Below are 22,127 nucleotides of genomic sequence, written 5' to 3'. Positions count from 1 at the left end.
GGAAGGTCTTTTTTTTTTCCTTCCTTCCTTCCTTCCTTCCTTCCTTCCTTCCTTCCTTCCTTCCTTCCTTCCTTCCTTCCTTCCTTCCTTCCTTCCTTCCTTCCTTCCTTCCTTCCTTCCTTCCTTCCTTCCTTCCCTAGAATTGACTGAATCACCTCATAAGGTTGTTTCTTTCCATCTCCTATAGCCTAAAACCATCCTACACACTGACATATTTAACAATAAATAGGAAAAACATAAAGAAAGCACCAGACTGAGCTTTTATTGCATATTTTGCTCAATGCAATATACTCACAATGAGGTCATTATGTATCATCAATAAACATTCATTTCGTGTAAATTTCATTTTAATAACACCATCATTTGAGTCGTCCCCCGTGGCATCCTTTCCCAGCCATTCCTTGGTTTGGTTCCAAAGTAGGAACACAAATGATTGTCATTCAGTCTCTGATTGCATCCTAAGTGTGAGACTCCTCCGTCTCCTCTGCTATGGTCCGGTAGAACTGTGGCTGAGTTTCCACCACAGCGGCCTCCTTTCTGTTGAACAGGGACGAAGGCTTCCTCAGCCGCAGGAATTTGCGGGAGGTCACCAGATTGCCGTAGCCCCGGGAGTGGGAAAAGGCGTAGCTGGAGCGGCGGGTGCTGACCCGCCTGGCTGGTGGCCGGTAAGGAGCAGGAGTGGGCTGCCCCTCCTCTTTTGCCTTATATCTCACCTAAAGATGGAGGAGGGGGGAGAAGAGGACAGTTTAAATGCTCGAACAAACAGTTTGTCTTTTGGCTGCTGAGTTTCAACTAGTGATGGTGAGATGAAGCCTCATGAGGCATTGAACCATTAGGCCTAGTTGCTTCAACGATCCTCACAGTTCATGAAGCTTCATGTGAACATGTCACCATCTACTGGTGGAGTTCAGAACTACACTTAGTAATTAATCTGTGATTTTTATTTTTTTTACAATTGTTTTTCTTGTTTGTTTTTTTACATTCCCATTTTAGTGAAGAAAGGGCTTCTTTTAGGAGTTGTCATAAAATACAACATGTTTCTCGTAATTTTAGGACAATATATTCTGTTAATATTTCGAATATTTTCTTGTAACTTTATGACTATTCTCGTTGTGACTTTTTTTCTCATAGTATTAAGACTTTATTCTTGTAATTTTATGACTTTGAAGCACAGTGTAGATATTTCCATTAGATTTAGGCAGTGTTGTGGTCAAGACCACCTAACCCGAGACCAAGACAAGACCAAAACCAGAGTGTATCGAGACCGAGACAAGACCAAGACTTTTAGGGTCCGAGACCAAGTCAAGACCAAGACCAGCGCCAGTATGTGACAATAAAATGTGAAACATGGTCAAAATCACAAAAATTGATCTAAAAGACCCACAATCACATAAAAACACCTAGATATTTAACACACAGAACTGGACTAAACATTAACATCTTTATTTAGTACTTCTGTGTAGTAATCACAGAATTTCAAACAATTAATCAAAGTCGATCAAAATTGTATTTTCTCTGCTGTTTATGAACAGTACATACATTTATGTTGTTTTTAAATGTGCTATTTCAAAACAATGTGCAAAATTCTGTAAAATGTGTAAAACTGAAAAAAAAAGCCAATCATTTCTCTTGTTTCTCTCTCATATACAGATTAAAGCTATATTATATAACTTTTCTTGAATAAATCTATATCTGTCACCAAGTTGTGAAAATATGTTATGAGACAGATAATTTGTTGAAAAAATAGATTGATCTCCTTCACTGCATTCACCAATGAGACAGGTTATTGCTTGGATTTGAATCCAAGCATCCAATAAAAAGAAGGATCTTAAAGAAACTGATAATATTCTGATGATTAGCGTTATTTCCACAGTTGTGATCTTGACCGGTCTTGAAATAAAATGCCGAGTCCTCAGCGCCTGAGAAAAGACCGAGACCAAATGCGGTCAAGTCCGAGACGAGACCGAGACCATCAAAAAATGGTCTCAAGACCAAGACCGATCTCGAGTACTACAACACTGGTCTTAGGATCAGGGCTATTTCAGACGATTTATCCATTCCAAAACTGATTGGATGCATGTTCTGCATCTTTCATACAAGCAGGCAATATAGAATTAAGTGAAATGAGCAGTAAGACTCCATATCCCATGAAAGAAGTCAGGACGGTCCTAGAACATTAGTGTCCCAGTCCATAGGGAGGCATTTGGACCTTAACCCTGAAAGAAGTGGGTGGTGAAAAAGAAAGACGTTCCTACTAAAACGTGTTCAAATGTAATACCTGCCATAGGAAAAAACAAATGTCCGCATAAAGAAGAATTCTGAGCCCACATAAAAAAATATATATCAACTGAAATTCAACTCTACAGGTAAACAGTGAAGACTTGGAGATGATGGGAAGTTCCAATAAAATTATGAACCCAAACACACATTGAACTGCATTAGATATTTCTCTATCAAGCATCCTGAATAATTTTTTCTTCTTAAATGGTCATTTATTTAATTTTTTTTATAAAGACCCCAAAAAAATGTAAATATACTTCCTTTGACTAGTTTGCTCTCATACGTCTTGTCTTTCTGTCTAATCCAAGTGTTATATCTAATTATTATTTTAGTAACAGATTATTTACAATTATTCTGACTAATAGTTTCATCTCACTGAGTCATAAAGCCACCAAAGCCAACTGCTGCTCAAAAATACAGGAGGAATTTGTTTTTAAATCAGTGTTGGTTGCTCACCTTATCGCTAATGGTGGGACTAAGCTGTATGAGGAGGAAGCGATAGGCCGCCGTAGGCAGGATGGAGAGAAGACAAGTCAGGAAAATGGTCAGCCACACGTTGGACTGCTGTAGGCAGTTCCTCGCTGCACCTGAAATCCCACAAAGAACACACACAAAAATCATGCTTTCGCAGGACAAACAAATAAATTAAATCAAAAATACATTTTTATAATAAAACAAAAAAGTTTATGCTGCTGTTTTTGTTGCTGCGTGGTATCAGAGCAAAGGAACCTAAGATAATTCAAGCTGGTGGTTAAAACAGTTTGTATTGAGACGCTTTTTGGTTCAATTAAACAATGAGGTTCCACAGGGTATGATCTTAGGTACCACTTTTTGATCAGGGTATATTTTTACAGGGGGATTCCCATACATTTGTAGCCTGTTTCTTGCAGATAAAAAGATTTGGGAGCAGTTCTACAATGCCGTAGACTAATTAAATGGGTTCATAACTTTATTTCAGATTGATGTTTTTTTTTTTCCTGAGAGCGAAATATTTCCTAAAAATTGAATCCTTAACCCCTAGAACCCTACGGACCCACCGGTGGGTCCAGCTGCTACGTGACCTCGTAATTTTAACAAACCCCCAGTATTGATGTAAAAAACACATTTGGCACAGTTTGGTGACATTTTTGGATAAATGTGCCAAAATGGCCTCTCCGCCTAAGAAATTTCTCACTAAAACCATTCTAAAATAAATATGATTCATCTGATTGAGTCCATATTTGGTATATTTTTACACAACATTTAGATTTAAAAGTCTGTACTACTTTTTTGTGCTATAAATAATATTTTGGTAGTGTTTTGCAATGTTTATTTCAAAGAAAATTTTGCCGAGGTTCAAAAAATGCAAAATATTTTGTATTTTGTCCCTAATATTTCAGGCAGGGTCAAAGCTACAATGGTGCTGACACCAGAAAACCATTCTATGACATCTTACCTTTACAGAGGTACCAACAGTTTCTTCTTAAATCTAATAGCTGTGAGGCTATACGTGATTTACTTTTGTGTGTTTTTGTCAGGCAGAAATTTATTTATACCCCCTGAGGGTGTAAGAGGTTAAAGAAAATTAAACCTGACTTAATTAAATTTTGCTACTTCTGTTTAATTACAAATTAAGAACGAAGCTTTAGGGTTTATTGCCCTAAATGTATTGACAGGGCAAGAAATGGGACATTTTTATTATGCTTTAATCTCCAGGATCAAGGTCCTTCATGTGGGAAAAAGATGCCTAAAAAGGCTTTAAATGAATCCAGATTTTATTTCTGTAGCATTCATTCAAAATTTATAATTGCTTATAAACTCCAACCCCTGATTTAAATGGATTTATTGAGGAAATTATGTTTAGACAAAAGAAAAAACATAATTAAGTTCATCACAGTTTCTGAATTACTTTAATTTCTAACATCTGACTTTCTGTTGATCAAATCCAGATTTTATTTCTGTAGCGTTCATTCAAAATTCAACTATAACCTTATTTTATAGTATCAATCAATCTGTCTCGCTTTGTAAAAAGCGATATCTACTCACCAATGAAAGGGAAACTGGAGGTGAACATGAAAAACAATCCGTTGCTTAGGAAAGTAAAGGTGACGGAAATGTAGACAGCCAAGCTTCCCCACAGGAAGAACTGGTTGATTGCTGTCCAGTAATTGGTGTCGAGAAACATCTAAAAAAAATAAAAATAAAAATAATTTATATAATTTTACTGAAAGACACAATTAATATTTTAGCTATTATTTATACCAACACCCATAATTGAAAATATGCTATATAATCTTTTTCCTTCTGGCTGTGGATCTGGACACACCTTGACATTCGTATTTAAGCAGGACTATCAACCACATATAAAGAATCATTATTATCACTGAAGAACAGTCTTTCTGCTTTTCTGTCGGTGACAGGGGGGGGTTTACCATTAGGCAATACTAGACAGATGCCTAGGGCCCCAAGTTCCTGGGGGCCCCATAAAACATGTATATTTAATACAACCATTCCTCATTTGTGCAGATTAATTGTGTTTTTGATCAAAATACTTTCTTTAAAATGCCATCGGAATGCTTATAATATTAAGTGTGTCTCAATGCCAAATCTAGCGACTTTTTCTGCTTGTGGAGACAGTGAAAAGAAGGACTGGGTTATTTACTTTTGCCTTTTTGGAGACACCGGAAGGAGCAATCAGCTAAGTGAGCTTAGTGCTTGGAAAAAAAATGTCAATCCTTTTGAGACTGTTAGGAATCCAGTCTGTGTGGGTCGTGTTTTTGTGATTTTCCCCCTGCACCACCAGGTGGCGCCCTATTCTCATTGGTCCTCCCACACACCTGCTGCTGGTTGGCTCATTATTGAGGACTTCTTAAGCGGTGGACTGCCACTACTTCGACGCCAGAGTGTTTGCCAGTTTTGGGTACTCTAGCCAAGCTGAGTTTAGCTGAGTCTGAGTTTTTGCTTCTCTGAGCCTAAGTGATTTTATGTCTTTGCCTTCGGCAGGAAGTCATCCTGAATTCTAGATGTTTGGCCTTCTCCCCCTGGAAGGATCGTTTGTGCTTCACACTGAGCAGGGGATTCATCACCACACGATCCGTTCAAATTCTCCAGGAAATCTAAGTGGCAGTCTGCCCCATTGCTCCTCAGGAACCAACACAACCAAAGACCTGTCCGCCCTCCAACGAGCCCCTCAATCTCTGGAAAAACCCACATCGACTGGATTCTGGGAAGAAACCTTTCTCCGCAATCGTGAGTCCCGTTTATCTCTGTGTTTGCAAGATGTCGTTCAAAGTTCCCACGGACCCTAAACTAACCTCTATATCCTTCCCTTCTCAATTCCAGTTCCGGTTCACCTTTTAAACTTTTCTCTGGTTTCTCTGAGTGGTTTTCTGTATGTGGGTCAGATCTCTTAATTACATCATGACAGAGACAGCATGAAAAGTCAGCTGAGAACACAACATAGAGAGGAAAACAACAAGAAAAGAGACAGGAAGAGAGGGACAAAACCTAGAACAAATAATGTATGTCTATTCTATTAACATATCTGTATAATGGGTCTGTTTTATGTGGTGTCTTCTCAATTCAGGGGCCCCCTGTCTGTCTTGGCCTAGGGCCTCACATTTTCTAACTCCGCCCCTGGTCAGTGATGATTAGAGCTTCTTACCCAACTATCAGTAAGCAGAGAAGTTGCTTATGGGCCCCGGATCTTTTAGGGGCCCCATCATTGACACCTGGTAGGCCCCCTATGCAATTGTAGACTAGGACGTCTCATTGAAGATTTAATGGTGCGAAAAATTCCTATTTCCGTTTAAACGCGACACCAATAGCAAAGCAGACAGTGGTACTTTTAATTACTATGTTAATAACTGTGTATAGTTCATTAGACGGTTGGCAAAAATATGCTCATATAATATGTTTCAAACCTCAATAAAGATCTTAAAAGAACAATGTATTTGAGTGTTTTATTTTTTTACGCTACGACTTGGAATTATGGGTAATCCAGAGCGTAGATATGGGCCCCCCCCAGATAATGTTACTTACGGGCCTATTTTTGTGTCGGTACGCCATTGTTCTTACCTGAGCGCTCACCACAATCAGCAGGCTGGTTTGCGTCAACAAAGCAAAGGACTGATAATCCGCTACGTCTTTGCCATCGCTCCGGACGGCGTCGTGCATGGCTGCCCAGGGGATGAAGAAGATGACCAGGGAGGTGTAGCAGCTGATCATCACAATGTGCACAAAGGCTTTTTTACTAAAGAACTTGCTGAGCTGGCCCGGAGAGTAGAGCTGAGGATAGTGAAAACTCCAGCGGTCGTTAACATCCTGCAAGATGAAGCAAAGAGCAAAATTCACACAGAGGCCTCGGTGTAAATAAAGGGAGCTACCACTTTTCAGTAAGGCTACGTTCACACTGCAGGCCTTAATGCTCAATTCCGATTTTTTTGCGAAATCGGATTTTTTTGCTTGTCCGTTCACACTTCCAAGTATATGCGACTTGTATGTGATCTACTGTGTGAACTGAAAGCGTTCAACCGAAGTGTCCCGCATGCGCACTCGAGGACGCGATGACGTCACATGTAGCAAGCGTCCTCAGTGTTTGCGGAAGTAAACATGACTCGTAATACCGCAGCGTATATTGCGTTCTTTAAGTTCTTCTCCAACAGGTGCAGGCACATTACGAACGAAATCTTTTTAAGAAGATCAAAAGAAAGAGAGCCAGGTTCCGGTAAGACCCTTCGAGTTTGATCTGAATCGAGCTATCTTTCCAAATATGAATTAAGTCAGCAACCTCACTTTCTCTCCATTGACTGCTCTCTGTGTTATCTTCCGCAATGGTTGTTAGTTTTTCCCGCCTCCGCTTAGTAGGACGCAGATTAGTAACGTTTAGTAACATTTGTCAAGTATGAATGACGTGTAGGTCGGATGAATGCGACCTGGCCGTACAGACACAGGTCGCATTTGAAAAGATCAGATACGTATCGGATTCAGGACCACATATCCAAGTGGCCTGGGTCGCATTTGAAAAAATCCGATCTGTGTCGTTCAGACTGTCATAAAAAGATCTGATACAGGTCACATATGGGCAAAAAAATCGGAATTGGGTCACTTCAGGCTGCAGTGTGAACGTAGCCTAAGTCTCACCTGCTCAAAGAGGCCCAAAGCAAGAACTGGAGTAGCAGTGTAGACCATATTATACATGGTGATGAACCAGTCATCGTATACAGCCTAACAAAAAAAGTCAACATGTGCACAAAATATCCATCTTTTCAGGCATTTGCAAAGCAAACCCAGGATTTATTACTTACCTGTGCAGAGAAGCCGCAGAAGAAAGCGTACCACAAGTGAACCAGGGTGTAGGTGAAGTTCTTGTAGAAGAAATATCGCAGGAATTTGCACATGCGAATATAAGACCAGCGCCCATGCACCAGCAGGAGGCGCTGGAGGTATCGAAACTGCGCAAAGGAGAAGTCGCTTGAGAGAACGGCTTGCATCCCTTCCAGCCCGCTGATGCCGACACCGATATGAGCAGCTAAACGATAAAAAGAATGAGATCCTTTATTCATCAGTCAGTTCTGAAAGATTCTCTGCAGGCTCCTGTTTAGACCGGAGCTCCAGATCTCACCCTTGATCATGCTGACATCATTGGCTCCATCTCCAATGGCCAGAGTTATAGCCTGCTTGTATTTCTTGACCAGCTGGACCACCTGTGCCTTCTGCAGAGGAGTGACCCTGCAGCAAATCACCGTCTTGCACATGCATGCAGTCCTCAGCAGCTCCAACTCCAAGTCCTTTTCCAGTGCAAACGCCTAAAGATGAGAAGTTCAGATGTACGGGCAGTTTGACCTCTAATGCACAGGATAGCATTTTCCTTTTTTGATTTGGAAAAGAATTTGAAACCGTTTTGAGTCTAAAACATCGTCGTACCAAACTGTGTCCATTAATGATCAGGCCGTACTCTCCTTCTACTGCCTCATCCTGCACGGTCTGGGTCTTCTGGCGCCAGAGCAGGCCAGCTCGAGCTTTGATCACTTTGGGCTCCTCTGCTGCGCCGGGACACATTTTCCTCCTGGCATTCCTAAAAAAGGGGAATCGATAACAGACAAATCACAACTGGAACAAATATTTTACAATCATTCTCTCTGTTTCCCAAATTTATACAAGTGAAAACAGATAAATAATGTTTAATGAAAGGATTTCTTACAATTTAAGGACAGAAACTTATGACATATAACTTTATTGTTTTTTTTTTGCTGTATCAGAAACAGCAATCTTATGTTTACCTTTACTAAATATCCAACTTTAATTTACCTAGAATGCATTGTTCTTCATATTTACATCAGAAATTACATTATTACGTCTTTATTACACGGTTGAATGAAATACAAATAAACTATTCCCTATACTCAGAGGCTATCAAACAGAACCAGATACGGCATTTAATGGGGGTTTGGACCTAGAGGCGAGTTAAAACCAACTTATTGTCTCATACTTATTGTCAGGATTCCTGTCTGTGTGTTTGTGTTTCTGTGTTTGTCTCCCTTCCTCCACCAGGAGGCGCCTGGTTCTGGTCCGCCTCCTCACACACCTGCAGATGGTTACCTCGTTAAGCGCTCTTAAGCAGCTGACTGCCACTACCTCGACGCCAGAGTGTTTGCCAGTTTGGGGTACTTTAGCCAAGCTGAGTTTTGCTGAGTCAAACTGTGTTCTTAATCTTGCTCTTTTTGTCTTTGCCTCTCGGCAGGAAGTCATCCTGCAAACTGGGTGTTTTGGACCTTCACTCCCTGGAAGGATCATCTGAGCTTCAAACTGAGCTAAGGATTTAAACTGGAGGTTTGAATCTACTTTTCCTCAAGAGATCGTTTGAGCATCACACTGAGCAAGGGATTCATCTCCACTATGACCCGTTCAAGTACCGCAGGAAATCTGAGTGGCAGTCAGTTTCTCCGTTCACCTACAAACAACTGCATTCTGGGTAAACCCTATTCCGCCCTCCACCGAATCAGACAAACACTGGAACAACAGCACACAGACTGGAGTCAAAGAGTCAGCAACTTCTCTGGAAACGTGAGTCAGCAACCAAATCCTCCTCTTCAAGTTCATGAATCAAATTTCCCACTGAGCCTGAACTAACCGCTGTGTCTTCCCCTCACTTTTCAGTTCCGGTTGAGAAGTGTTCAGAGCAACACTTCATTCTGCCTTATATCTTCAATAAACCTGTTAAACCTTTTCCCCCGAGCTCTTGATACAATCATGACACTTATAGAGACCCTAAATGAAATGCACCTATGTCTAAGACTGAATCCTAAACCATCCCCCAACCAGTAACACTTAACTATCAAGTTTCATTCGCAATAAATTCACACTCACAGCTGTGGAGGGGGCCTGGTGTACGTAGAGAGAATAGGCCCAGACCCAAACCAGCTCCTAAAAGCTAACCCTGGGTGCTAACCCTCCACTTTACGTGTTCCCGCAGAGGGTTTGCCACATTAAGTCCTGTCCCAAACCCCGTAGTGGGTAGGGTGAGTGGACCGTTCAGCCCTTAAAGAGCGAGTGCATGGCTGAATCCAAAACCAACCCTTAACTATCAAGTGTCACTACTAAAGAAGTCTCACTCGCAGCTGTGAAAGGTGCCTTGGTTGAAGGTGTGTGTGTGTGGGGGTGGGTGGTTGGTTAAAACGACAGCAATGTGTGTGGCCTTAGCTCTGTGGCGCAGGTTAACATAATGTTGTGAAACATTACTAAAAAGAAGAAAGCAGTTGCTGAGACGTGTCCCTTTCCAGAAAATTACCAGACCAACTCCCCACCCACTGTTGCAGCTGAGACAAACTTCCTTTATTTTCCCTTATGTGAAAGAATTTCTTTATGGGGAGCAGCACTAATTCTGGAAACATCTTTATCTGTGAAAGGCTTTATTTACAGCTGGGTTTGTAGGAAACATGATCTAAACCGAACCATAAATAGTTACTGGTTGACTTACTGTAGCTCCTTCTTGACCCCGTCGGCTGTATTTGAAGCCACAATAAAAATGTCTGTCATCTCTTCCCTCAGCATGTTGCAAGAATAGCCGATGTTTTCTGCAGTTTCTTTTTCAGAACAAGAAGAATCAGAAGAACAATGGTGTTAATCATAGATGATGAGAAGAAAACTGACGCATTGATAAGGATAGTTAAAGATTAAAATTGCACATAATGTATTATTTCTTCCTTAACACCAACCTTGTTTATCGCCAGTCAGTACCCAGATTTTAATGTCAGCTTTTGCCAGCTGCTCTATTGTCTGAGGCACACCGTCCTGCAGCTTGTCCTCCACAGCGGTGGCACCTAAAAGCTGGGAACCAAAGGGAGAAGATCGAGTTAGAGACCCAATGCTCTCAGCCATCCTCTTCTTTAACCAGATGATGCACAAAGAAGTTAAAGCCAAACTGAACTGACCATCAGATCTTTTTCAACCTCTTCATAAAGTTCATCGAGTTTCTCCTCTCGTCCCTCCATGGCCGTGCTGTACTTGTGGTGGCGGTCCATCCAACGCTGCATGTAGTGCTCATCCAAGTCCTTGTAGGCCAGGACCAGAGTACGAAGGCCATCTCCTGCATATTCCTAGTTAAAAAAAAATCATAGAGCTGTTAAAAACACATACTTTAAACTTAGACGGGTCGATAAAATGTTAGATCAAAATTCTACAAACATCTCAGATTAGGGAATGTATTGCTCACATTAAGATGTCTGGTGGTAACTTCCTTCAGTTCATCACAGGAGGGGTGTAATCTCTCATAGATGATGGTGTCTGCACCTTTGCAGTACAGGGTCATCTTTCCCTCTGGGTTGCGAACTGGAAGGGAGTTAGAGAGACAATGTGTGATCAACCTGACATGAGGAATCCATCTGTCCGTCCATCTCCTACCTATTACTGACATCCTCTTCCTCACGTTACTGAAGTCCAGTACAGCCAGAAGTTCGTATATAACTTTCTTCCCCATCTCCATGACTGTGATGCTCTCTGGCGTACGCGAGCGGAAAACAAACCCAAAGTTCCTCGCGGCGGTCACCAAAGCGCCCTCATCAGGGGACTGAGCCTGGTAGTTGAGCTCTCCTGGCAGACAACAAAGGGAACAAGACGTGGTGTTCATGGATGGTTCCTAAAAGTCTAAACATCAAACACCTTCAAGTCCTGTCCACATCAGATCCAAGATTCGCCCCCAGTTTACACGGGTCCATGGGGTCCATACACTCAGATAAATGCTGGAGAAGTTGTGAGTCACACATCGGCAACCATACTCATATATTTTGGACATGACCTAAATTGAGAAAACTGTGGGACGAGATATTCGAGGCCCTTAGAAAAGTATTTCAGAAAACCTTTAACAAAGACCCTGAGATGGTACTTTTTGGATTATTACCAAAACACGTTACTAGAAGAGGAAAAAAATACCTTCTACAAATATTACTGATTGCAGCTCTTAAATGCATCACAGTTAAATGTTTGAAGCCTGACCCGCCAACATACAAAATGTGGATTGAAAAGGTCTGGGAAATCTATTATATGGAACAAATAACTTATTGCCTGAGGCTTCAAAAAGACATATTTGTTAATAGGTGGAAAGTGGCCATGACCATATTAATGCAGTAAAACTTTATCTTTTCTTTTTCTTTTTTATTTATATTTTTCTATTTATTTATTTTTTTCTTTCTTTCATTGTATTCTACACTGCAAAAAAGATCCTAAAATAAGTAAAACATTTCTTAAATGAAGTGTATTTACCCTTACTTTGAGTAGGTAAATACGATGATTTGCCAATGAAATTAGTATCCTTACTCTTAAAATAAGATAATTAGATAATATGAACTTAAAATAAGACAACGCAATTGTTTTTTCTTATTTTAAATGTAAATTGTCTTGTTCCATTGGCAAAGTCTCTCACTTTCGACCTCAATTAGAGAAAAAATGCACTTACTTTAAGAAAAAAATTACTTACTTAGATTTCCATTTTTTGCAGTGTATTTTATTTCTATTGTACTTTTTATATTTACTTATTATTTTCTATTTAATGTTTATTTCCATTGGTGCTTCTTATTTAATTACTAACTACATTTATGTTTGTAAGTTACTTATGTTTAACCATGTGACCTACTTTACTTGTAAGCCTAACTTGTATATACTTTCAAAGTTTGCTTCTTTTTTAAGTATACCATATAGAGCAGCAGCCGGAATGTGGGTTTGTGTATATGTCTGTGTAAGTTGCAAAAATTTTTATAAAAATTAAGTGAAAAAAACGGAGTGCAAACCCCAAAGGAGAGCTCATTTCTACCTTGACTTAAAGGCACCAGAGAATCCCTTTAGAAAATCAGTTATAATCATCAATTGGATCATTTTAAGATTTCAGTCACATGTCCTTTAGATTCTCTCTCATCCAGGAGGTTCCTGGATGGGAAGGGAATCGTCTTCAAACTTGTAAAAAAAAGTCCAGTGGATTGTTTTTTAAAACTTTTTTTTGGAATAGATATGACCTGGATGATGGTGAAGTTTCACCAGCATGTCTTTTAGATGTTTTATTTTAAAATGTGTGGCTCCCTCCTAGCGCCACATTGCCCTGGTCAGCAGCCATATTGCCTAGCAACATGTGCAGAATCACAAGTACTTTTACTATACTTTTAATTCAAATGAGTTCTTTCTGCAACCAGCTTAGGTGTTGAACTTGGAATCCTCAAAGTATTTAAAGCTACAGTGTGTAATTTTCAGCGACATCTAGCGGTCAGACTACAGACCGCAGCAACATGAACATCTCCCCACCACCGCTTCTCCCCCCCAACAGTACGGCGAGCGTTACGGGACAAAATTTCTTCTACGACGTCCACATCACCTACCCTCTCAAGTGATGAGGTTTGTTTACATAGATAATTTTACAGATAGTATTTCATTAGTCTGTGTAGGGTATAGATTTCATGTAGACTTAAGATAATAAATATACCCGTTATTTTTTCTACATCGTTGTGACGTCTTGGTGAGCTGCTTTGCATGGTGATATAAACAGACGAAGTAATTGTAGTCATTAGTTTAACAGCGAGATTGTGTTCGCTGGAAGAATATATATCCCCCGTTTACAGAGTCCAAGTCATTTTGGTGGCACGGGGGTTACAACGCGAGGGAGAGGGAGAGGACGAGGGCGAAGGCAGGGAGGCCGTGCAGCTAGGGCCAGGCGAGAGAGGGGAGCCAGCGGGGTGAGAGCAGAGGAGGAAAGGCTTGAAGATCTCCAAAGGAGCCGGAGAGAAGTAACCGAGGTATATATCCAGAAAATTATTTTACAGAAAATTACTGAATCATTACCTGTGAAACGTCAGGGACGTTGCTGAATAAGTATACTGGAGAGTAACAGCATCATCACGCAGCATGTTATTGTTTTAGACAGGTCTGAGCATCCTGTACTCCAAAAACTGCAGTGATATTAGACAATTGTGTGTGTAGGATTAATTACCTGTCAAAGAGAAAACTGGCAACTTGAGCGTCACTTTGAAAACCTTTTTCCTCCATCAGTGACTTCCATCGTGTAAATGCCGTGCCAATGTTGATCCGTGTTTTTTGCCGTTTCTTGTCACGCTTGCGTTTATTCTCGTCGTGTTTCCGCTTCTTAGATGACGGGGGTTCGGTGTCCGCCGCTTTTCGTTGTGATACAGAGTAGGCATGATCCTCCATTCGTCTGATGTTTGGCCACACAGTGCCAAACAGTTTGCAAAGTCACTCACGCCTGCCGCCTTGTTCACCTTTCTTGTTACTGAGGCGCAGTATACCTGCTTCTTCTTCTTCTTTGGTTTCAGGCAGACTAAACGCTTCTCAGGCATAATACTGCCATCTACTGTTCAGTACCGTCTCAGTTAAATCTCTCTCAACTTGCCGTAGTTATTTTTGAGCGTCATGGGAGATCTCGCAATCGCTAGTTTGTTGCCTCTGCGCTTGCCGTAGCGCAAAGATGTCAGCCTCCATGGCTGCGAGACCCGCTCCTATGTAATTATAAATAACGAATTCTAAGGCAACGCAAATATTATGGTTAAAAGGCTGAGCTCATAGGTGATGATAAATAACATAGTTATGTATAATATATTAAATTTCTGACTTTATATGCCTGTAATTATTACACACTGTAGCTTTAATTAAAGTTTAATTATGTTTATATGATACAGTTTTTAAAATATTTCCTTTAATTATGTCATTGCTTATAATAGAAACAAATAAATCATCGTAGGCTCTGACCCTCCCTCTTTTCCTCAGGCATGACGGTGTGGCACAGAGCCAGCAGGCGGAAGAAGGCCTGGGCCTCTAGGTTTCCTTCCTTTACTGTTTCCAACAGGTTGCAATCATGGAAGACAAACTTTGGATCTGCCAGCTGGTTCCAGGAGAAGTCCACTCGCTGCGCTTTCTGTAAAGAAATTTGGATGAATAGACAATGCACATCGATAAAGCCTGGTAAATATGGTCTGGTGCCGATTAGGCTGCTTTACCTCTGTTATTTCCATTCTATGTCCATAAAAGTCGTACAGCTCCCCTGGATTAACCAGACATATTTGTCAGAATCATTAAATTAGCATTCAACCCTAATTTTAGGGTTAATTCTATGGAAGCAAATTGTTACCATATTTCAAATGAAAAAGCATTTTCAGAAATTCTTTTTCATTTTAAGAATGTGGCTGCATTACTTGACTCATAAATAAAATTAGTAATCAATCATCCTATTTGCATTTTAATTTTCTTCTTCAAGACTGCTCATCCTTTTACTTAATTAAAATGAAAAAGAAAAAAAAAATTGAGATTTATTTTTCAAAATGTAACCCAGCAAATTCATACCACCTTTCTTTAACTTTCTTCATGCTGCATACATAATAACAGCCAAAGTAAGAAAGTTTAACTTCTGTTGATGTGACCAGCAGCCATCTTGAAAGTGGAAATCAGGTGTTGTCCTTTTTTTCCAACGCTTTACCGCTCATACTCTGATTTTTATGGGCATTATAGTTAAAATGTCATAGTCGCAAGTTGTAAAGAAGCTTAAAATATCTTTTTATATCGTTTTACTGTAGGCACAAAACAAAAATACATGTCTCCCTTTGAGTGCCTTCACACAAGTTTCAACACTCACCGGCCACTTTATTAGGTACACCTGTCCAACTGCTCGTTAACACTTAATTTCTAAGCAGCCAATCACATGGCGGCAACTCAGTGCATTTAGGCATGTAGACATGGTCAAGACAATCTCCTGCAGTTCAAACCGAGCATCAGTAGGGGGAAGAAAGGTGATTTGAGTGACTTTGAACGTGGCATGATTGTTGGTGCCAGAAGGGCTGGTCTGAGTATTTCAGAAACTGCTGATCTACTGGGATTTTCACGCACAACCATCTCTAGGGTTTACAGAGAATGGTCCGAAAAAGAAAAAACATCCAATGAGCGGCAGTTCTGTGGGCGGAAATGCCTTGTTGATGCAGAGGTCAGAGGAGAATGGCCAGACTGGTTCGAGCTGATAGAAGGGCAACAGTGACTCAAATAACCACCCGTTACAACCAAGGTGGGCAGAAGAGCATCTCTGAACGCACAGTACGTCGAACTTTGAGGCAGATGGGCTACAGCAGCAGAAGACCACACCGGGTGCCACTCCTTTCAGCTAAGAACAGGAAACTGAGGCTACAATTTGCACAAGCTCATCGAAATTGGACAATAGAAGATTGGAAAAACGTTGCCTGGTCTGATGAGTCTCGATTTCTGCTGCGACATTCGGATGGTTGGGTCAGAATTTGGCGTCTACAACATGAAAGCATGGATCCATCCTGCCTTGTATCAACGGTTCATGCTGGTGGTGGTGGTGTCATGGTGTGGGGAATATTTTCTTGGCACTCTTTGGGCCCCTTGGTACCAATTGAGCATCGTTGCAACGCCACAGCCTACCTGAGCATTGTTGCTGACCATGTCCATCCCTTTATGACCACAATGTACCCAACTTCTGATGGCTACTTTCAGCAGGATAATGCGCCATGTCATAAAGCTGGAATCATCTCAGACTGGTTTCTTGAACATGACAATGAGTTCACTGTACTCAAATGGCCTCCACAGTCACCAGATCTCAATCCAATAAGGCATCTTTGGGATGTGGTGGAACGGGAGATTCGCATCATGGATGTGCAGCCGACAAATCTGCGGAAACTGTGTGATGCCATCATGTCAATATGGACCAAACTCCCTGAGGAATGCTTCCAGCACCTTGTTGAATCTATGCCACGAAGAATTGAGGCAGTTCTGAAGGCATACGTACGGTGGCTGAGAAGTGCAAAACACATTTACAATTCAAAAACACATTAACAAATAAAAAACAAAATAACATTTGAAGAAACAAAATTATATTTTGTGAAACAAATGTATTTTTGAAAAAAAAGTTTAAATTTTTAAAAACAAATTTACATTTTAGCAAACAAATTTACATTAACAAATAAACAAAATAAAATTTGAAGAAACAAAATTATATTTTATGAAACAAATGTATTTTTGAAAAAAAGTTTAAATTTTTAAAAACACATTTACAATTCAAAAACACATTAACAAATAAAAAACAAAATAACATTTGAAGAAACAAAATTATATTTTATGAAACAAATGTATTTTTGAAAAAAAAAGTTTAAATTTTTAAAAACAAATTTACATTTTAGGAAACAAATTCACATTTTAAATAAGTTAGATTTTAGGTGAGAGAAAGTTTCATTTTAGAGAAAAAAAAATACATTATAAGGAAACAAATTTACATCAAAAAAAAAAATGACCGTTCGGAAACACTTGTACAAGTGCAAAGACAAAACTGCAAGTGGCAAAACACATTTACATAGCCAAAAACAAATTAACAGAAGACGGCTACACGGAAAGGGAATGTCCCAGTGGCCGGATGTGACGTCACGATTACCCTGACTTGTAGTACAAACAGCTCAAGCTGTAGTCCTCCTGCTTCACGTGAAAAGTCAGCGGCGATTTTAGATGGAAAGAATTGCACTGAAGCTGTTTTTCTTAAGTTTACGCTAACCGAACAATGTTTTCAGCCAATTTACACCATTTTGTTCTTCGTGCGGACGGTCTCTGGAACTTTTACGGGACACGGTACAAGGTGGCAGGACCAAGCAGCAGGGCCGGGCGTATTACTGGCCGGAGCCACTATTATTTTGTCATGTAGTTTTTTAATTACTTTTCTTTGGTATTTAATTATTTTTTGGGTATTTTTCCTGCCGTTTTTCGGCAAATGCCTTATTTATAGTACTTCCAACTAGATTGTTTTATATATATATATATATATATATATATATATATATATATATATATATATATATATATATATATATATATATATATATATATATATATATATATATATATATATAGGCTATATATTGTGATGTTATCGCTTAATAACCTGTATTAAAATGTATTCTTTATGGGTTTCTTTTTATTGTGATGTTATTGCTTAATAAACTGCATTAAAACTTTTATAATGTCACATTTACTTGATGGAACGGAGTACTTTATCTGCGAATAAGTGGCCTCGGCCGGCAGCAGCCACCATCGGCCTCTCCGATGGCAAGCTCTGCCGGCAGCGGCCACCATCGGCCTCTCCGATGGCAGGCTCTGCCGGCAGCGGCCACCATCGGCCTCTCCGATGGCAGGCTCTGCCGACAGCGGCCACCATCGGCCTCTCCGATGGCAAGCTCTGCCGGCAGCGGCCACCATCGGCCTCTCCGATGGCAGGCTCTGCCGGCAGCCACTGTCACGAATTGAGCCCGGCCCTGCTGCTTGGTCCTGCCACCTTGTACCGTGTCCCGTAAAAGTTCCAGAGACCGTCCGCACGAAGAACAAAATGGTGTAAATTGGCTGAAAACATTGTTCGGTTAGCGTAAACTTAAGAAAAACAGCTTCAGTGCAATTCTTTCCATCTAAAATCGCCGCTGACTTTTCACGTGAAGCAGGAGGACTACAGATTGAGCTGTTTGTACTACAAGTCAGTCGGTAATCGTGACGTCACATCCGGCCACTGGGACATTCCCTTTCCGTGTAGCCGTCTTTTGTTAATTTGTTTTTGGCTATGTAAATGTGTTTTGCCACTTGCAGTTTTGTCTTTGCACTTGTACAAGTGTTTCCGAACGGTCATTTTTTTTTTAGATGTAAATTTGTTTCCCTATAATGTATTTTTTTTCTCTAAAATGAAACTTTCTCTCACCTAAAATCTAACTTATTTAAAATGTGAATTTGTTTCCTTAAATGTAAATTTGTTTTTAAAAATTTAAACTTTTTTTTTCAAAAATAAATTGTTTCATAAAATATAATTGTTTCTTCAAATCTTATTTTGTTTTTTATTTGTTAATGTGTTTTTGAATTGTAAATGTGTTTTTAAAAATTTAAACTTTTTTTTTTCAAAAATACATTTGTTTCACAAAATATAATTTTGTTTCTTCAAATGTTATTTTGTTTTTTATTTGTTAATGTGTTTTTGAATTGTAAATGTGTTTTGCACTTCTCAGCCACCGTACATACGGGGGTCCAACCCGTTACTAGCATGGGGTACCTAATAAAGTGGCCGGTGAGTGTATATCGCTCCATATTTTGTGGAATTTCTATCATTTTATCAATGCTATAAAATTAATAGAAGTGCAGTCCCTGCAAACCAAAACAGATCTACAACACAAGTTACATATTTCTAGTTTCTATGGAAGATAATCAAATCAGCAGAAATACTTGTTTTGGGAGTATTGTGAATTGAAATTGTTTTCCTAATAAAGATATGCCTTTGCAACAACGTGGGCTAATGGGTTATGTACATAAAATCTCAGCACAGAAGATGAGTCTGAAACTGCTTCCTCTAAAAATGTTTCTTTAGCAAATTTTAAGCTGTTTCCTTGAGAGAAAAAATATTTCTTAAATATTTCCAAAAAAACCAAGCAACAATAAGAACATGCCCATTTTATAAGAAACACAAACAAAGAAACTCAACAGGGGTGAAAATATTTGCCTCCTTTCTAAATGTTGATTCCTACCGTAGTTTTTCCTGTTGATGGAGCACCTGTTGAACGTCATGATGTTCTGAGTCAGAGTACCGGTCTTGTCACTGAAGATGTATTTAATCTGACCCAGCTCCTCGTTGAGGGAGGTGGTCCTCGCCTGAGCGGGAGTGTCTTTGTTAGGATAGTACATCTTCCTGTCCCAGTCTATGAAGAAGCTGTTTCCGAGACGGATCATCTCCACACTGGCATACAGAAGAAACCAGAGAAGGTGCTGAGTCCTCCATGTAGTACCGTAACTGTACCTAATCTATGGTCATCATGTTTATAGGCGGAGGCTGCATACCTGACGTAGAGAGAAATGGGGACCATCGTGTTGAGGACGATGATATAAGACCAGAAGGAGTAGAAAGACGACAGAGGAATGCCAACGCCTGGTTTACGGGGAAGAAACGCGGTGAAGGTTGAGCCCTGGTTCCCTTCCCAGATGGAGTGGCCAACAGTCAAACCGGCACAGATAACTGCTAGTAAACCGAAGATCTAACAAAAGAGGAGAGGCGTTAATCTAAGAGGAACAATCAAGACATCATAATCGAAATTAACAGCTAAATCACAAATCTTTTTTCTTCTGCTTTTGTTTCATCGATTGCGTGCATAAACTCACACATGGCACCAGGATGTTCATCAGCTGATCAATGTTGGTCCGTTTAAACATGGTTTTCCCACTGTTCTTCATGAGTTTGGTCTCAGGACCTAAAAACATTGTTTCAAACACAAGGGCGTTTTTTTTTTCCAAATACTAAAGATGAATAAAAACTCCTGTCTTCACATAGTCCCAGATTAAACGCGTTCCAACTGCATTACCAACTGCAAACTAATATTTAGTTAAGTTTTTAGTAGATTGAAACAGCAAAACACCTTTTCTAAGTTATATTAAGCAAAGTAACGTGAACTTTAAAAAACCTACATTAGGGCTAGCATGTCTGAGAGTACAGTAAAGTACGGAGGTGGTAACATTATGATGTGGGGCTGTTTTTTTACACAAAAGGACAAAAGAATTAAGATAAAAAGATAAAAAGCAACATTTCTAAACAACTGTGAGGACATTTACATAAATTGAGCAGAATTTGAAGAATGTAACGTTTACCTGATCCACTGATCATTTAAACTACTGGGGTAAAACTCTCCATGGAAAAATAATTATTGTTATATAACGCTCTTGGTGCTTCATTTTGATTGGCTGCAGGGAGCCTGAAACCTATGAAAATCTTCTAATCAAACAGCCTAATCGTTCTAAATGATCATGATCGCTACCTTTGCAGGTTTTGTTGCCAGAGCCGGTTACCTTGGTAACGCATCACAGCGAGAGATACTGAACCATCAACTCAGCTTTTTCTTTACATTTCTCTTTTGTAAGAGATCATGGTAAAAGTGGGATAATGCCCTTCGAGCTGTCCATTTTTAATAAACAGGACTTTGCGATGGAGGGTTCACACATCTGTTATGTTTTTCTTTTGAGTATTCAGTCTTACTTTACTCCTTGTTTTCTAGCGTTTAGTTTTCTTTTCTCCATGTTTTATAGTCCTAGTTATTTGATTATCATTTTGTTATTTCCAGTCTTCCAGGTTTCTATTTGTTGCTCTCTGCTGCCCTCTTATGTTCTCCTTCTTCCCTAGCTCTTTCCCTCTCTTGTTCTGTGCACACCTGCTCCCAGTTTCCTCATTAGCCCCCTCTTTGTCTCAGTCTCCTTTAAAAAGCCCTTTCTCTTCAGTTTCCCTTTGCTGGGTCCTCGCCAAACACCGTCTAACATGCTCCAACCCCTTCTCTCTGTACCTACCTCCTTATGATTGTGATTCCCCTGACGTCTCCATGGTTTCTGGTACGTTTAGACTAGTTTTTAATGTCTTTATTTTTTGGACTCCTGGTTTCATGTTTATTTGGACTTTGTTTTCCTTTTGGATTTTTGGATAACCTGCCTCTGTTTTCTGTTAAGTCATTATTAAATCTACAAGAGATTCACCTCTGCCTCCCTGCCTCTGCTTTTGGGTCAACTAACCATAGCCAAATCGTGACACAACATCATCGATTCAGTTTAAATAATGCATATCTCATCACACGTTATTCTCTAGATAAATGTGTATCCAGGCTAAAATATTCTGTTCGGGAATCTCCTCTCATAAATGAAGGCCTCAAAAATAGACATAACATATATTACTGGTAAAATCCCACTTTTCCCCAAAAAACTTTTCAACTTTTAGGTAGAAGTCTTATTGAAAAATTTTTCTTATTTTTATGTTTATCTGAATAATTTTTCTAGAACGTTTATATCAACCCTTTTTGCTGTTTAACTCATTGAGATAAAGTTGGCTGTTATATGCTTTATTTCAGGATTTCCTGTGAATATTGGTGGTTTGTCGACATACCCTCCAGTCTGAGTCTATTTGTTTTTGAGGAATCTGATGGAAATATGTAGATGGAATCGGTTGTAAGAGGTGCATTTCAGGGTTCCCTGTCAGGTCAGATCCCTACTGTACCTGCGAAGATGACCAAACCGAAGCACCAGTCTGTATTCCTCACAGTACATCCTCTGAGCAGAATCTTATCGTTGTCCAGTCCATATTGTTGTCCATCAATAGTCAAGGTCCCCTTAAACTTGTCTAAACGGTTGTTTGGAGGCTCACATCGAACTTCCCCTGAAACACACAGATATGAGCTACTATAAGACACTGAGAAACCAGATATTTACATATTTACAAACATATATTTACCTACACTGACAAAAAGAAGACAAAGGTTTTGTTTCTAACTGTCTGACATTAACCCTTTCGCTCTAACGGTTTTCTAGTTTGTGCACAAACAAAT

The 22,127-nt window shown here is 39.8% G+C and overlaps 1 protein-coding gene across 1 annotated transcript in view; it reads right to left on the bottom strand.

Moving 5' to 3' along the window:
- Positions 1 to 237: 237 nt before the first annotated feature.
- The window catches only part of LOC119791456 (phospholipid-transporting ATPase ID-like), a 30,125-nt gene continuing 8,235 nt past the window's right edge, over positions 238 to 22,127 (bottom strand). The window contains exons 9-27 of the mRNA XM_038297564.1: positions 21,800 to 21,958; positions 19,930 to 20,018; positions 19,612 to 19,805; positions 19,302 to 19,510; positions 14,751 to 14,794; positions 14,503 to 14,668; positions 11,161 to 11,349; positions 10,973 to 11,088; positions 10,692 to 10,856; positions 10,476 to 10,587; positions 10,238 to 10,343; positions 8,185 to 8,335; positions 7,883 to 8,066; positions 7,566 to 7,789; positions 7,402 to 7,485; positions 6,337 to 6,582; positions 4,306 to 4,444; positions 2,737 to 2,867; positions 238 to 713 (exon numbers count right to left, since the gene is read on the bottom strand). Of these exons, the coding sequence (XP_038153492.1) occupies positions 459 to 713; positions 2,737 to 2,867; positions 4,306 to 4,444; positions 6,337 to 6,582; positions 7,402 to 7,485; positions 7,566 to 7,789; positions 7,883 to 8,066; positions 8,185 to 8,335; positions 10,238 to 10,343; positions 10,476 to 10,587; positions 10,692 to 10,856; positions 10,973 to 11,088; positions 11,161 to 11,349; positions 14,503 to 14,668; positions 14,751 to 14,794; positions 19,302 to 19,510; positions 19,612 to 19,805; positions 19,930 to 20,018; positions 21,800 to 21,958 (2,963 nt within the window). The 3' untranslated portion in view covers positions 238 to 458. The remainder of the gene's footprint in view (positions 714 to 2,736; positions 2,868 to 4,305; positions 4,445 to 6,336; positions 6,583 to 7,401; positions 7,486 to 7,565; positions 7,790 to 7,882; positions 8,067 to 8,184; positions 8,336 to 10,237; positions 10,344 to 10,475; positions 10,588 to 10,691; positions 10,857 to 10,972; positions 11,089 to 11,160; positions 11,350 to 14,502; positions 14,669 to 14,750; positions 14,795 to 19,301; positions 19,511 to 19,611; positions 19,806 to 19,929; positions 20,019 to 21,799; positions 21,959 to 22,127) is intronic.

Source organism: Cyprinodon tularosa, unplaced genomic scaffold (genome assembly GCF_016077235.1).
Source record: "Cyprinodon tularosa strain WSP-4 unplaced genomic scaffold, ASM1607723v1 ctg391, whole genome shotgun sequence".
NCBI lineage: Eukaryota > Metazoa > Chordata > Actinopteri > Cyprinodontiformes > Cyprinodontidae > Cyprinodon > Cyprinodon tularosa.
This window is presented reverse-complemented; position numbering and strand designations above follow the sequence as displayed.